Below are 15,456 nucleotides of genomic sequence, written 5' to 3'. Positions count from 1 at the left end.
GGCGCGCTGTGGAGTCCGGGGAGGAGGACAGTGGAGTCCGGGGCGCGCTGTGGAGTCCGGGGAGGAGGACAGTGGAGTCCGGGGCGCGCTGTGGAGTCCGGGGAGGAGGACAGTGGAGTCCGGGGCGCGCTGTGGAGTCCGGGGAGGAGGACAGTGGAGTCCGGGGCGCGCTGTGGAGTCCGGGGCGCGCTGTGGAGTCCGGGGGGGAGGACAGTGGAGTCCGGGGCGCGCTGTGGAGTCCGGGGGGGAGGACAGTGGAGTCCGGGGCGCGCTGTGGAGTCCGGGGAGGAGGACAGTGGAGTCCGGGGCGCGCTGTGGAGTCCGGGGAGGAGGACAGTGGAGTCCGGGGCGCGCTGTGCAGTCCGGGTAGGAGGACAGTGGAGTCCGGGGCGCGCTGTGGAGTCCGGGGGGAGGACAGTGGAGTCCGGGGCGCGCTGTGGAGTCCGGGGAGGAGGACAGTGGAGTCCGGGGCGCGCTGTGGAGTCCGGGGAGGAGGACAGTGGAGTCCGGGGCGCGCTGTGGAGTCCGGGGAGGAGGACAGTGGAGTCCGGGGCGCGCTGTGGAGTCCGGGGAGGAGGACAGTGGAGTCCGGGGCGCGCTGTGGAGTCCGGGGAGGAGGACAGTGGAGTCCGGGGCGCGCTGTGGAGTCCGGTAGGAGGACAGTGGAGTCCGGGGAGGAGGACAGTGGAGTCCGGGGCGCGCTGTGCAGTCCGGGTAGGAGGACAGTGGAGTCCGGGGCGCGCTGTGGAGTCCGGGGGGGAGGACAGTGGAGTCCGGGGCGCGCTGTGGATCCGGGGAGGAGGACAGTGGAGTCCGGGGCGCGCTGTGGAGTCCGGTAGGAGGACAGTGGAGTCCGGGGCGCGCTGTGGAGTCCGGGGCGCGCTGTGGAGTCCGGGGAGGAGGACAGTGGAGTCCGGGGCGCGCTGTGGAGTCCGGGGAGGAGGACAGTGGAGTCCGGGGCGCGCTGTGGAGTCCGGGGGAGAGGACAGTGGAGTCCGGGGCGCGCTGTGGAGTCCGGGGAGGAGGACAGTGGAGTCCGGGGCGCGCTGTGGAGTCCGGGGGGGAGGACAGTGGAGTCCGGGGCGCGCTGTGGAGTCCGGTAGGAGGACAGTGGAGTCCGGGGCGCGCTGTGGAGTCCGGGGGGAGGACAGCGGAGTCCGGGGCGCGCTGTGGAGTCCGGGGCGGAGGACAGCGGAGTCCGGGGCGCGCTGTGGAGTCCGGGGAGGAGGACAGTGGAGTCCGGGGCGCGCTGTGGAGTCCGGGGAGGAGGACAGTGGAGTCCGGGGCGCGCTGTGGAGTCCGGTAGGAGGACAGTGGAGTCCGGGGCGCGCTGTGGAGTCCGGGGGGAGGACAGCGGAGTCCGGGGCGCGCTGTGGAGTCCGGGGCGGAGGACAGCGGAGTCCGGGGCGCGCTGTGGAGTCCGGGGCGCGCTGTGGAGTCCGGTAGGAGGACAGTGGAGTCCGGGGCGGAGGACAGCGGAGTCCGGGGCGCGCTGTGGAGTCCGGGGCGCGCTGTGGAGTCCGGTAGGAGGACAGTGGAGTCCGGGGAGGAGGACAGTGGAGTCCGGGGCGCGCTGTGGAGTCCGGTAGGAGGACAGTGGAGTCCGGGGCGCGCTGTGGAGTCCGGTAGGAGGACAGTGGAGTCCGGGGCGCGCTGTGGAGTCCGGGGAGGAGGACAGTGGAGTCCGGGGCGTGCTGTGGAGTCCGGTAGGAGGACAGTGGAGTCCGGGGAGGAGGACAGTGGAGTCCGGGGCGCGCTGTGGAGTCCGGTAGGAGGACAGTGGAGTCCGGGGAGGAGGACAGTGGAGTCCGGGGCGCGCTGTCGGAGCCGCATCTTTCTGTGCACGGAGCTCCGCTGTGGTTCCGCGCTGGGCCGGCAGGTGGCGCCGCGGAGCCGCTTCAGCCGTCAGTCCCGGCAGTCGGATAAAGGCTGCGGGAAGAGATGGGAAATCATTCAGTCGCGCGAGTACAAAGCTGATGATCCCGGCGGCGGCTGCGCTCCGTCCTCCGCTCCTTCCTCCGCTCCTTCCTCCGTCCTCTGTTCCGTCCTCCGCTCCGTCCTTCGTCCTCTACTCAGTTCCTTCCACTCCTCCTTTCGGTCTTTCCCCCGTCCTTCTCTCTTTCCTCCGTCCTCTCTTTCCTCCGTCCTCCTCTCTTTCCTCCGTCCTTCTCTCTTTCCTCCGTCCTCTCTTTCCTCCGTCCTCCTCTCTTTCCTCCGTCCTTCTCTCTTTCCTCCGTCCTCTCTTTCCTCCGTCCTTCTCTCTTTCCTCCGTCCTCTCTTTCCTCCGTCTTCCTCTCTTTCCTCCGTCCTCCTCTCTTTCCTCCGTCCTCCTCTCTTTCCTCCGTCCTCCTCTCTTTCCTCCGTCTTCCTCTCTTTCCTCCGTCCTCCTCTCTTTCCTCCGTCCTCTCTTTCCTCCGTCCTCCTCTCTTTCCTCCGTCCTTCTCTCTTTCCTCCGTCCTCTCTTTCCGCCGTCTTCCTCTCTTTCCTCCGTCCTTCTCTCTTTCCTCCGTCCTCTCTTTCCGCCGTCTTCCTCTCTTTCCTCCATCCTCCTCTCTTTCCTCCGTCTTCCTCTCTTTCCTCCGTCCTCCTCTTTCCTCCGTCCTTCTCTTTCCTCCGTCCTTCTCTTTCCTCCGTCCTTCTCTTTCCTCCGTCCTTCTCTTTCCTCTGTCCTTCTCTTTCCTCCGTCCTTCTCTTTCCTCCGTCCTCCTCTTTCCTCCGTCCTTCTCTTTCCTCCGTCCTTCTCTTTCCTCCGTCCTTCTCTTTCCTCCGTCCTTCTCTCTTTCCTCCATCCTCTCTTTCCTCTCCTCCTTCCTTTACTCCGGTTCTCGTGCCGGTCTGTCGGTGTCGGTTCTCGGTTTGCTGCCCGGTGATTCTCAGCCGTTACCGGGGACTGAGGAAGCGGCTGCTCCGGTGAGACAGATGATCATGTGCAGCGGTGGCGGGCGGTCGGCGGAGCCCTGATCCTCGCTGCTCTTCTGCCGGAATCTTACTGTGGGGTAAAAGCTGGACGGTGATCGGTTCCGGTGACCGGCGGCGGCGCTCTGTTGTTTCCCGGATCCCTGAGATGATGGTGCTGGACAAGGAGGACGGTAAGAGGCTGCAATGTACTAGAGATGCCCTGCAATAACTATGGAAATGTGACCGTGTCTGTGGCCTCCGTGACTGTGGCTGGTGTGACTGTGTCTATGGCCCCCGTGACAGTGTCTGTGGCCGGTGTGACAGTGTCTGTGGCCCCCGTGACTGCGTCTGTGGCCTCCGTGACTATGTCTATGGCCCCCGTGACTGTGTCTTTGGCCCCCGTGACTGTGTCTGTGGCCTCCGTGACTGTGTCTGTGGCCTCCGTTACTGTGTCTGTGGCCCCCGTGACTGTGTCTGTGGCCCCCGTGACTGTGTCTGTGGCCTCCGTTACTGTGTCTGTGGCCCCCGTGACTGTGTCTGTGGCCCCCGTGACTGTGTCTGTGGCCTCCGTGACTGTGTCTGTGGCCTCCGTGACTGTGTCTGTGGCCTCCGTGACTGTGTCTGTGGCCTCCGTGACTGTGTCTGTGGCCGGTGTGACTGTATCTGTGGCCCCCGTGACTGTGTCTGTGGCCTCTGTGTCTGTGGCCCCCGTGCCTCTGTGTCTGTGGCCCCCGTGACTGTGTCTGTGGCCTCCGTGACTGTGTCTGTGGCCTCCGAGACTGTGTCTGTGGCCTCCAAGACTGTGTCTGTGGCCTCCAAGACTGTGTCTGTGGCCTCCGTGACTGTCTGTGGCCGGTGTGACTGTGTCTGTGGCCCCCGTGACTGCGTCTGTGGACGGTGTGACTGCGTCTGTGGCCGGTGTGACTGCGTCTGTGGCCCCCGTGACTGCGTCTGTGGCCCCCGTGACTGCGTCTGTGGCCTCCGTGACTGCGTCTGTGGCCTCCGTGACTGTGTCTGTGGCCTCCGTCACTTCCTGTGGCCGGTGTGACTGCGTCTGTGGCCGGTGTGACTGCGTCTGTGGCCGGTGTGACTGCGTCTGTGGCCGGTGTGACTGCGTCTGTGGCCGGTGTGACTGCGTCTGTGGCCTCCGTGACTGTGTCTGTGGCCTCCGTCACTTCCTGTGGCCGGTGTGACTGCGTCTGTGGCCGGTGTGACTGCGTCTGTGGCCGGTGTGACTGCGTCTGTGGCCCCCGTGACTGCGTCTGTGGCCCCCGTGACTGCGTCTGTGGCCTCCGTGACTGTGTCTGTGGCCTCCGTCACTTCCTGTGGCCGGTGTGACTGCGTCTGTGGCCGGTGTGACTGCGTCTGTGGCCGGTGTGACTGCGTCTGTGGCCGGTGTGACTGCGTCTGTGGCCGGTGTGACTGCGTCTGTGGCCGGTGTGACTGCGTCTGTGGCCCCCGTGACTGCGTCTGTGGCCGGTGTGACTGCGTCTGTGGCCGGTGTGACTGCGTCTGTGGCCGGTGTGACTGCGTCTGTGGCCGGTGTGACTGCGTCTGTGGCCGGTGTGACTGCGTCTGTGGCCGGTGTGACTGCGTCTGTGGCCCCCGTGACTGCCTCTGTGGCCGGCGGATTCTCCTCCTGAAGTCACATTGTGAGCTGTGGCCGCTCCTGGAGCCTCAGGACGAGGTCACGGGATTCACTTTACAGACATCTCCATTTAAAATTTAAGAAGGAGACGGGAATAATGACCCCCCCTACCCCCAAGTGTCTGCTGTGAAGGTGTAGACAGATCACCTAGGAGATCATCACCCCCATCCTCCTCCTCATCATCATCCCCATCCTCCTCCTCCTCATCATCCCCATCCTCCTCCTCATCATCACCCCTATCCTCCTCCTCATCATCATCACCCCCATCCTCCTCCTCATCACCCCCATCCTCCTCCTCATCATCACCCCCATCCTCCTCCTCATCATCATCCCCATCCTCCTCCTCATCATCACCCCTATCCTCCTCCTCATCATCATCACCCCCATCCTCCTCCTCATCACCCCCATCCTCCTCCTCATCATCACCCCTATCCTCCTCCTCATCATCACCCCTATCCTCCTCCTCATCATCATCACCCCCATCCTCCTCCTCCTCATCATCACCTCCATCCTCCTCCTCATCATCATCCCCATCCTCCTCCTCATCATCACCCCTATCCTCCTCCTCATCATCACCCCTATCCTCCTCCTCATCATCATCACCCCCATCCTCCTCCTCATCATCATCACCCCCATCCTCCTCCTCCTCATCATCACCCCCATCCTCCTCCTCCTCATCATCACCCCCATCCTCCTCCTCATCATCACCCCCATCCTCCTCATCATCATCATCCCCATCCTCCTCCTCATCATCACCCCTATCCTCCTCCTCATCATCACCCCTATCCTCCTCCTCATCATCATCACCCCCATCCTCCTCCTCCTCATCATCACCTCCATCCTCCTCCTCATCATCACCCCCATCCTCCTCCTCTAAGTGGCTGGGATTATTTTCTAGGGATACAGAAGTTGATGTTTTTTTCTGCAAGTTTTCTTTTATCATTTAATGGACTGAATTATATTCCGGAAAATGCTCTAAATTGTCGAGTGATTGAAGGAAAAAGAGGAAAAGTGACGGCAATTATGGAGAGATACTGGGAGTGATGGATACTGGGAGTGATGGATACTGGTAGTGATGTATACTGGGAGTGATGGATACTGGGAGTGATGGATACTGGGAGTGATGGATACTGGGAGCGATGGATACTGGGAGTGATGGATACTGGGAGCGATGGATACTGGGAGCGATGGATACTGGGAGTGATGGATACTGGGAGTGATGGATACTGGGAGTGATGCTGGGAAAGATATCGGGAGCGATGGATACTGGGAGCGATGGATACTGGGAGCGATGGATACTGGGAGCGATGGATACTGGGAGAGATAGATACTGGGAGTGACGCTGGGAAAGATATCGGGAGCGATGGATACGGGGAGCGATGGATACTGGGAGTGATGGATACTGGGAGTGATGGATACTGGGAGTGATGGATACTGGGAGTGATGGATACTGGGAGTGATGGATACTGGGAGTGATGCTGTGAAAGATATCGGGAGCGATGGGTACTGGGAGCGATGGATACTGGGAGCGATGGATACTGGGAGCGATGGATACTGGGAGAGATAGATACTGGGAGTGACGCTGGGAAAGATATCGGGAGCGATGGATACGGGGAGCGATGGATACTGGAAGCGATGGATACTGGGAGCGATGGATACTGGGAGCGATGGATACTGGGAGCGATGGATACTGGGAGTGATGCTGGAAAAGATATCGGGAGTGATGGATACTGGGAGTGATGGATACTGGGAGTGATGGATACTGGGAGTGATGGATACTGGGAGTGATGCTGGGAAAGATATCGGGAGCGATGGATACTGGGAGCGATGGATACTGGGAGCGATGGATACTGGGAAAGATAGATACTGGGAGTGACGCTGGGAAAGATATCGGGAGCGATGGATACGGGGAGCGATGGATACGGGGAGCGATGGATACTGGGAGCGATGGATACTGGGAGCGATGGATACTGGGAGCGATGGATACTGGGAGCGATGGATACTGGGAGCGATGGATACTGGGAGCGATGGATACTGGGAGCGATGGATACTGGGAGCGATGGATACTGGGAGCGATGGATACTGGGAACGATGGATACTGGGAGTGATGGATACTGGGAGTGATGGATACTGGGAGTGATGCTGGGAAAGATATCGGGAGTGATGGATACTGGGAGTGATGGATACTGGGAGTGATGGATACTGGGAGTGATGGATACTGGGAGTGATGCTGGGAAAGATATGGGGAGTGATGGATACTGGGAGTGATGGATATTGGGAGTGATGGATACTGGGAGTGATGCTGGGAAAGATATCGGGAGCGATGGATACTGGGAGCGATGGATACTGGGAGCGATGGATACTGGGAGCGATGGATACTGGGAGCGATGGATACTGGGAGCGATGGATACTGCAAGAGATAGATACTGGGAGTTATGCTGGGAAAGATATCGGGAGTGATGGATACTGGGAGCGATGGATACTGGGAGCGATGGATACTGGGAGCGATGGATACTGGGAGTGATGGATACTGGGAGTGATGCTGGGAAAGATATCGGGAGTGATGGATACTGGGAGTGATGGATACTGGGAGTGATGGATACTGGGAGTGATGGATACTGGGAGTGATGGATACTGGGAGTGATGGATACTGGGAGTGATGGATACTGGGAGCGATGGATACTGGGAGCGATGGATACTGGGAGCGATGGATACTGGGAGCGATGGATACTGGGAGCGATGGATACTGGGAGCGATGGATACTGGGAGCGATGGATACTGGGAGTGATGCTGGGAAAGAAATCGGGAGTGATGGATACTGGGAGTGATGGATACTGGGAGTGATGCTGGGAAAGATATCTGGAGCGATGGAAACTGGGAGCGATGGATACTGGGAGCGATGGATACTGGGACAGATAGATACTGGGAGTGATGCTGGGAAAGATATCGGGAGCGATGGATACTGGGAGCGATGGATACTGGGAGCGATGGATACTGGGAGTGATGGATGCTGGGAGTGATGCTGGGAAAGATATCGGGAGTGATGGATACTGGGAGTGATGGATACTGGGAGTGATGCTGGGAAAGATATCGGGAGTGATGGATACTGGGAGTGATGGATACTGGGAGTGATGGATACTGGGAGTTATGGATACTGGGAGAGATGGATACTGGGAGAAATGGATACTGGGAGAGATGGATACTGGGAGAGATGGATACTGGGAGAGATGGATACTGGGAGAGATGGATACTGGGAGAGATGGATACTGGGAGCGATGGATACTGGGAGAGATAGATACTGGGAGTGATGCTGGGAAAGATATCGGGAGCGATGGATACTGGGAGCGATGGATACTGGGAGCGATGGATACTGGGAGTGATGGATGCTGGCAGTGATGCTGGGAAAGATATCGGGAGTGATGGATACTGGGAGTGATGGATACTGGGAGTGATGCTGGGAAAGATATCGGGAGTGATGGATACTGGGAGTGATGGATACTGGGAGTGATGGATACTGGGAGTGATGGATACTGGGAGTGATGGATACTGGGAGTTATGGATACTGGGAGAGATGGATACTGGGAGAAATGGATACTGGGAGAGATGGATACTGGGAGAGATGGATACTGGGAGAGATGGATACTGGGAGAGATGGATACTGGGAGAGATGGATACTGGGAGTGATGCTGGGAAAGATATCGGGAGTGATGGATACTGGGAGTGATGGATACTGGGAGTGATGGATACTGGTAGTGATGCTGGGAAAGATATGGGGAGTGATGGATACTGGGAGTGATGGATATTGGGAGTGATGGATACTGGGAGTGATGCTGGGAAAGATATCGGGAGCGATGGATACTGGGAGCGATGGATACTGGGAGCGATGGATACTGGGAGCGATGGATACTGGGAGCGATGGATACTGCAAGAGATAGATACTGGGAGTTATGCTGGGAAAGATATCGGGAGTGATGGATACTGGGAGCGATGGATACTGGGAGCGATGGATACTGGGAGCGATGGATACTGGGAGTGATGGATACTGGGAGTGATGCTGGGAAAGATATCGGGAGTGATGGATACTGGGAGTGATGGATACTGGGAGTGATGGATACTGGGAGTGATGGATACTGGGAGTGATGGATACTGGGAGTGATGGATACTGGGAGTGATGGATACTGGGAGCGATGGATACTGGGAGCGATGGATACTGGGAGCGATGGATACTGGGAGCGATGGATACTGGGAGCGATGGATACTGGGAGCGATGGATACTGGGAGCGATGGATACTGGGAGTGATGCTGGGAAAGAAATCGGGAGTGATGGATACTGGGAGTGATGGATACTGGGAGTGATGCTGGGAAAGATATCTGGAGCGATGGAAACTGGGAGCGATGGATACTGGGAGCGATGGATACTGGGACAGATAGATACTGGGAGTGATGCTGGGAAAGATATCGGGAGCGATGGATACTGGGAGCGATGGATACTGGGAGCGATGGATACTGGGAGTGATGGATGCTGGGAGTGATGCTGGGAAAGATATCGGGAGTGATGGATACTGGGAGTGATGGATACTGGGAGTGATGCTGGGAAAGATATCGGGAGTGATGGATACTGGGAGTGATGGATACTGGGAGTGATGGATACTGGGAGTGATGGATACTGGGAGTGATGGATACTGGGAGTTATGGATACTGGGAGAGATGGATACTGGGAGAAATGGATACTGGGAGAGATGGATACTGGGAGAGATGGATACTGGGAGAGATGGATACTGGGAGAGATGGATACTGGGAGAGATGGATACTGGGAGCGATGGATACTGGGAGAGATAGATACTGGGAGTGATGCTGGGAAAGATATCGGGAGCGATGGATACTGGGAGCGATGGATACTGGGAGCGATGGATACTGGGAGTGATGGATGCTGGCAGTGATGCTGGGAAAGATATCGGGAGTGATGGATACTGGGAGTGATGGATACTGGGAGTGATGCTGGGAAAGATATCGGGAGTGATGGATACTGGGAGTGATGGATACTGGGAGTGATGGATACTGGGAGTGATGGATACTGGGAGTGATGGATACTGGGAGTTATGGATACTGGGAGAGATGGATACTGGGAGAAATGGATACTGGGAGAGATGGATACTGGGAGAGATGGATACTGGGAGAGATGGATACTGGGAGAGATGGATACTGGGAGAGATGGATACTGGGAGAGATGGATACTGGGAGAGATAGATACTGGGAGTGATGCTGGGAAAGATATCGGGAGTGATGGATACTGGGAGTGATGGATACTGGGAGTGATGGATACTGGTAGTGATGCTGGGAAAGATATCGGGAGTGATGGATACTGGGAGTGCTGGATACTGGGAGTGATGGATACTGGGAGTGATGCTGGGAAAGATATCGGGAGTGATGGATACTGGGAGTAATGGATACTGGGAGTGATGGATACTGGGAGTGATGGATACTGGGAGTGATGCTGGGAAAGATATCGGGAGTGATGGATATCGGGAGTGATGGATATCGGGAGTGATGGATACCGGGAGTGATGGATACCGGGAGTGATGGATACCGGGAGTGATGGATACCGGGAGTGATGGATACCGGGAGTGATGGATACCGGGAGTGATGGATACCGGGAGTGATGCTTGCAGCCACTCGGCTCCACACTAACAATATGGTTAGAACATATGCCACACAACTACACAATACATTCTACGGTATTACAGTCTCCTCCCCAGTGATGGCTGATAACAGAGAGTAATAGAGTGTACTCACTTGCTCTACAGTCTCCTCCCCAATAATGGCTGATAACAGGGAGTAATAGATTGTAGTCACCTGTCCTACAGTCTGTCTCCTCTTCAGTAATGGCTGATAACAGGGAGTAATACACTGCACTCACCTGTCCTACAGTCTCCTCCCCAGTACTGACTGATAACAGGGAGTAATAGATTGTGGTCACCTGTCCTACAGTCTCCTCCCCAGTAATGGCTGATAACAGGGAGTAATAGATTGTAGTCACCTGTCCTACAGTCTCCTCCCCAGTAATGGCTGATAACAGGGAGTAATAGATTGTAGTCCCCTGTCCTACAGTCTCCTCCCCAGTAATGGCTGATAACAGGGAGTAATAGATTGTAGTGACCTGTCCTACAGTCTCCTCCCCCAGTAATGGCTGATAACAGGGAGTAATAGATTGTACTCACCTGTCCTACAGTCTCCTCCCCAGTAATGGCTGATAACAGGGAGTAATAGATTGCACTCACCTGTCCTACAGTCTCCTCCCCAGTAATGGCTGATAACAGGGAGTAATAGATTGTTCTCACCTGTCCTACAGTCTCCTCCCCAGTAATGGCTGATAACAGAGAGTAATAGATTGTACTCACCTGTCCTACAGTCTCCTCCCCAGTAATGGCTGATAACAGGGAGTAATAGATTGTTCTCACCTGTCCCACAGTCTCCTCCCCAGTAATGGCTGATAACAGGGAGTAATAGATTGTACTCACCTGTCCTACAGTCTCCTCCCCCAGTAATGGCTGATAACAGAGAGTAATAGATTGTACTCACCTGTCCTACAGTCTCCTCCCCAGTAATGGCTGATAACAGGGAGTAATAGATTGTTCTCACCTGTCCCACAGTCTCCTCCCCGGTAATGGCTGATAACAGGGAGTAATAGATTGTTCTCACCTGTCCCACAGTCTCCTCCCCAGTAATGGCTGATAACAGGGAGTAATAGATTGTTCTCACCTGTCCCACAGTCTCCACCCCAGTAATGGCTTGCATTCCCCTGTCCTGTCCTCTCCCCAGGAATGGTTGATAACTGACGACATTGGCACAGTGACAGAGGCTGGGCTGTGGGTGCAGTGTGCCTTTAAGGTCTGTCAGTTGTTGCTCTCTGGTGTCAGCCGTGGCTCTCTGGTGTCAGCCGTGGCTCTCTGATGTCAGCCGTCGCTCTCTGGTGTCAGTCGTTGCTCTCTGGTGTCAGCCGTGGCTTTCTGGTGTCAGCCGTGGCTCTCTGGTGTCAGCCGTTGCTCTCTGGTGTCAGCCGTCTCTCTCTGTGTCAGCCGTGGCTCTCTGGTGTCAGCCGTCACTCTCTGGTGTCAGCCATCTCTCTCTGGTGTCAGCTGTGGCTCTCTGGTGTCAGCCGTCGCTCTCTGGTGTCAGCCATCTCTCTCTGGTGTCAGCCGTGGCTCTCTGGTGTCAGCCGTCGCTCTCTGGTATCAGCCATCTCTCTCTGGTGTCAGCCGTGGCTCTCTGGTGTCAGCCGTCGCTCTCTGGTGTCAGCCATCTCTCTCTGGTGTCAGCCGTGGCTCTCTGGTGTCAGCCGTCGCTCTCTGGTATCAGCCATCTCTCTCTGGTGTCAGCCGTGGCTCTCTGGTGTCAGCCGTGGCTCTCTGGTGTCAGCCATCTCTCTCTGGTGTAAGCCGTGGCTCTCTGGTGTCAGCCATCTCTCTCTGGTGTCAGCCATCTCTCTCAGGTGTCAGCCGTGGCTCTCTGGTGTCAGCCGTGGCTCTCTGGTGTCGGGCCTCTCTGCTCCTGGCACTGTTGGAGTTGCAGCAGATCTATAGTAACGCTCATCCGTTCATTGTAGCAGTAGATTTGTGGATCCGTGGTATCCTGTGTGCAGGAGGCTGCAGCCCCCGAGGACGGTGACGCCGGGCGATCGCCCACAATGTCTCCATCACACGAGCCCCCATGTGTGGACCCTCCTGACACCCCACCCTGCTGTGCGCACAGATGCGCTGTCCTCACTCGTCAGAATATATTGATGTTATTACAGATTATTTATAATAAACTTCCCTGAGATGCAGCAGCTCCGGCCGCAGACGCGGTGCTCCATATGGCGCCATATATTGGAGACGTTTGTCGCTGGCCGCTCTCCTGCTCATCAGCCGGGGCACCGGGGCCGTGCATTTCTGGGGCCACCCCTGCTCATCAGCCGGGGGCACCGCGGCCGTGCATTTCTGGTGCCACCCCTGCTCATCAGCCGGGGCACCGGGGCTGTGCATTTCTGGTGCCACCCCTGCTCATCAGCCGGGGCACCGCGGCCGTGCATTTCTGGGGCCACCCCTGCTCATCAGCCGGGGCACCGGGGCTGTGCATTTCTGGTGCCACCCCTGCTCATCAGCCGGGGCACCGCGGCCATGCATTTCTGGTGCCACCCCTGCTCATCAGCCGGGGCACCGCGGCCGTGCATTTCTGGTGCCACCCCTGCTCATCAGCCGGGGCACCGCGGCCGTGCATTTCTGGGGCCACCCCTGCTCATCAGCCGGGGGCACCGCGGCCGTGCATTTCTGGTGCCACCCCTGCTCATCAGCCAGGGCACCGGGGCCGTGCATTTCTGGTGCCACCCCTGCTCATCAGCCAGGGCACCGCGGCCGTGCATTTCTGGTGCCACCCCTGCTCATCAGCCAGGGCACCGCGGCCGTGCATTTCTGGGGCCACCCCTGCTCATCAGCCAGGGTACCGCGGCCGTGCATTTCTGGTGCCACCCCTGCTCATCAGCCAGGGCACCGCGGCCGTGCATTTCTGGGGCCACCCCTGCTCATCAGCCGGGAGCATCGGGGCACCGCGGCGTGCATTTCTGGGGCCACCCCTGCTCATCAGCCAGGGCACCGCGGCCGTGCATTTCTGGTGCCACCCCTGCTCATCAGCCGGGGGCACCGCGGCCGTGCATTTCTGGTGCCACCCCTGCTCATCAGCCGGGGGCACCGCGGCCGTGCATTTCTGGGGCCACCCCTGCTCATCAGCCAGGGCACCGCGGCCGTGCATTTCTGGGGCCACCCCTGCTCATCAGCCAGGGCACCGCGGCCGTGCATTTCTGGGGCCACCCCTGCTCATCAGCCAGGGCACCGCGGCCGTGCATTTCTGGGGCCACCCCTGCTCATCAGCCGGGGCACCGCGGCCGTGCATTTCTGGGGCCACCCCTGCTCATCAGCCGGGGGCACCGCGGCAGTGCATTTCTGGTGCCACCCCTGCTCATCAGCCGGGGGCACCGCGGCCGTGCATTTCTGGGGCCACCCCTGCTCATCAGCCAGGGCACCGCGGCCGTGCATTTCTGGGGCCACCCCTGCTCATCAGCCAGGGCACCGCGGCCGTGCATTTCTGGGGCCACCCCTGCTCATCAGCCGGGGCACCGCGGCCGTGCATTTCTGGTGCTACCCCTGCTCATCAGCCAGGGCACCGCGGCCGTGCATTTCTGGGGCCACCCCTGCTCATCAGCCGGGGCACCGCGACCGTGCATTTCTGGTGCCACCCCTGCTCATCAGCCAGGGTACCGCGGCCGTGCATTTCTGGGGTCACCCCTGCTCATCAGCCAGGGTACCGCGGCCGTGCATTTCTGGGGCCACCCCTGCTCATCAGCCAGGGTACCGCGGCCGTGCATTTCTGGGGTCACCCCTGCTCATCAGCCAGGGTACCGCGGCCGTGCATTTCTGGGGCCACCCCTGCTCATCAGCCGGGGCACCGCGGCCGTGCATTTCTGGGGCCACCCCTGCTCATCAGCCGGGGCACCGCGGCCGTGCATTTCTGGTGCTACCCCTGCTCATCAGCCAGGGCACCGCGGCCGTGCATTTCTGGGGCCACCCCTGCTCATCAGCCGGGGCACCGCGACCGTGCATTTCTGGTGCCACCCCTGCTCATCAGCCAGGGTACCGCGGCCGTGCATTTCTGGGGTCACCCCTGCTCATCAGCCAGGGTACCGCGGCCGTGCATTTCTGGGGCCACCCCTGCTCATCAGCCGGGGCACCGCGGCCGTGCATTTCTGGGGCCACCCCTGCTCATCAGCCGGGGCACCGGGGCTGTGCATTTCTGGGGCCACCCCTGCTCATCAGCCGGGGGCATCGGGGCACCGCGGCGTGCATTTCTGGGGCCACCCCTGCTCATCAGCCGGGGGCACCGCGACCGTGCATTTCTGGGGCCACCCCTGCTCATCAGCCGGGGGCACCGCGGCCGTGCATTTCTGGGGCCACCCCTGCTCATCAGCCGGGGCACCGGGGCCGTGCATTTCTGGGGCCACCCCTGCTCATCAGCCGGGGCACCGGGGCCGTGCATTTCTGGGGCCACCCCTGCTCATCAGCCGGGGTACCGCGGCCGTGCATTTCTGGGGCCACCCCTGCTCATCAGCCAGGGCACCGCGGCCGTGCATTTCTGGTGGCACCCCTGCTCATCAGCCAGGGCACCGCGGCCATGCATTTCTGGTGCCACCCCTGCTCATCAGCCGGGGCACCGCGGCCGTGCATTTCTGGGGCCACCCCTGCTCATCAGCCAGGGTACCGCGGCCGTGCATTTCTGGGGCCACCCCTGCTCATCAGCCGGGGCACCGCGGCCGTACATTTCTGGGGCCACCCCTGCTCATCAGCCGGGGCACCGCGGCCGTGCATTTCTGGGGCCACCCCTGCTCATCAGCCGGGGCACCGCGGCCGTGCATTTCTGGGGCCACCCCTGCTCATCAGCCAGGGTACCGGGGCCGTGCATTTCTGGGGCCACCCCTGCTCATCAGCCAGGGCACCGGGGCCGTGCATTTCTGGGGCCACCCCTGCTCATCAGCCGGGGCACCGGGGCCGTGCATTTCTGGGGCCAGCCCTGCTCATCAGCCGGGGCACCGGGGCCGTGCATTTCTGTGGCCACCCCTGCTCATCAGCCGGGGCCGTGCATTTCTGGGGCCACCCCTGCTCATCAGCCAGGGTACCGCGGCCGTGCATTTCTGGGGCCACCCCTGCTCATCAGCCGGGGCACCGGGGCCGTGCATTTCTGGGGCCACCCCTGCTCATCAGCCAGGGCACCGGGGCCGTGCATTTCTGGGGCCACCCCTGCTCATCAGCCGGGGCACCGGGGCCGTGCATTTCTGGGGCCACCCCTGCTCATCAGCCGGGGCATCGGGGCCGTGCATTTTTGGG

General features: G+C 59.6%; 1 protein-coding gene across 3 annotated transcripts in view; it reads left to right on the top strand.

The window, feature by feature from the left end:
* LMO1 (LIM domain only 1) overlaps positions 1-15,456 on the top strand; it is a 157,882-nt gene that overhangs the window by 24,958 nt on the left and 117,468 nt on the right. The window contains exon 1 of one of the 3 annotated variants that reach the window (XM_075326786.1): positions 1,970-3,089. The exons of the other annotated variants lie outside the window; for them this stretch is intronic. Within the exon in view, the coding sequence (XP_075182901.1) occupies positions 3,065-3,089 (25 nt within the window). The 5' untranslated portion in view covers positions 1,970-3,064. Of the gene's footprint in view, positions 1-1,969; positions 3,090-15,456 lie in introns of those variants that run through there. 3 annotated transcript variants of the gene reach the window in all.

The sequence above is a fragment of the Anomaloglossus baeobatrachus genome, chromosome 10 (genome assembly GCF_048569485.1).
Source record: "Anomaloglossus baeobatrachus isolate aAnoBae1 chromosome 10, aAnoBae1.hap1, whole genome shotgun sequence".
NCBI lineage: Eukaryota > Metazoa > Chordata > Amphibia > Anura > Aromobatidae > Anomaloglossus > Anomaloglossus baeobatrachus.
The sequence above is the reverse complement of the archived record's forward strand: the minus strand, read 5'-3'. Positions and strand labels throughout refer to the sequence as shown.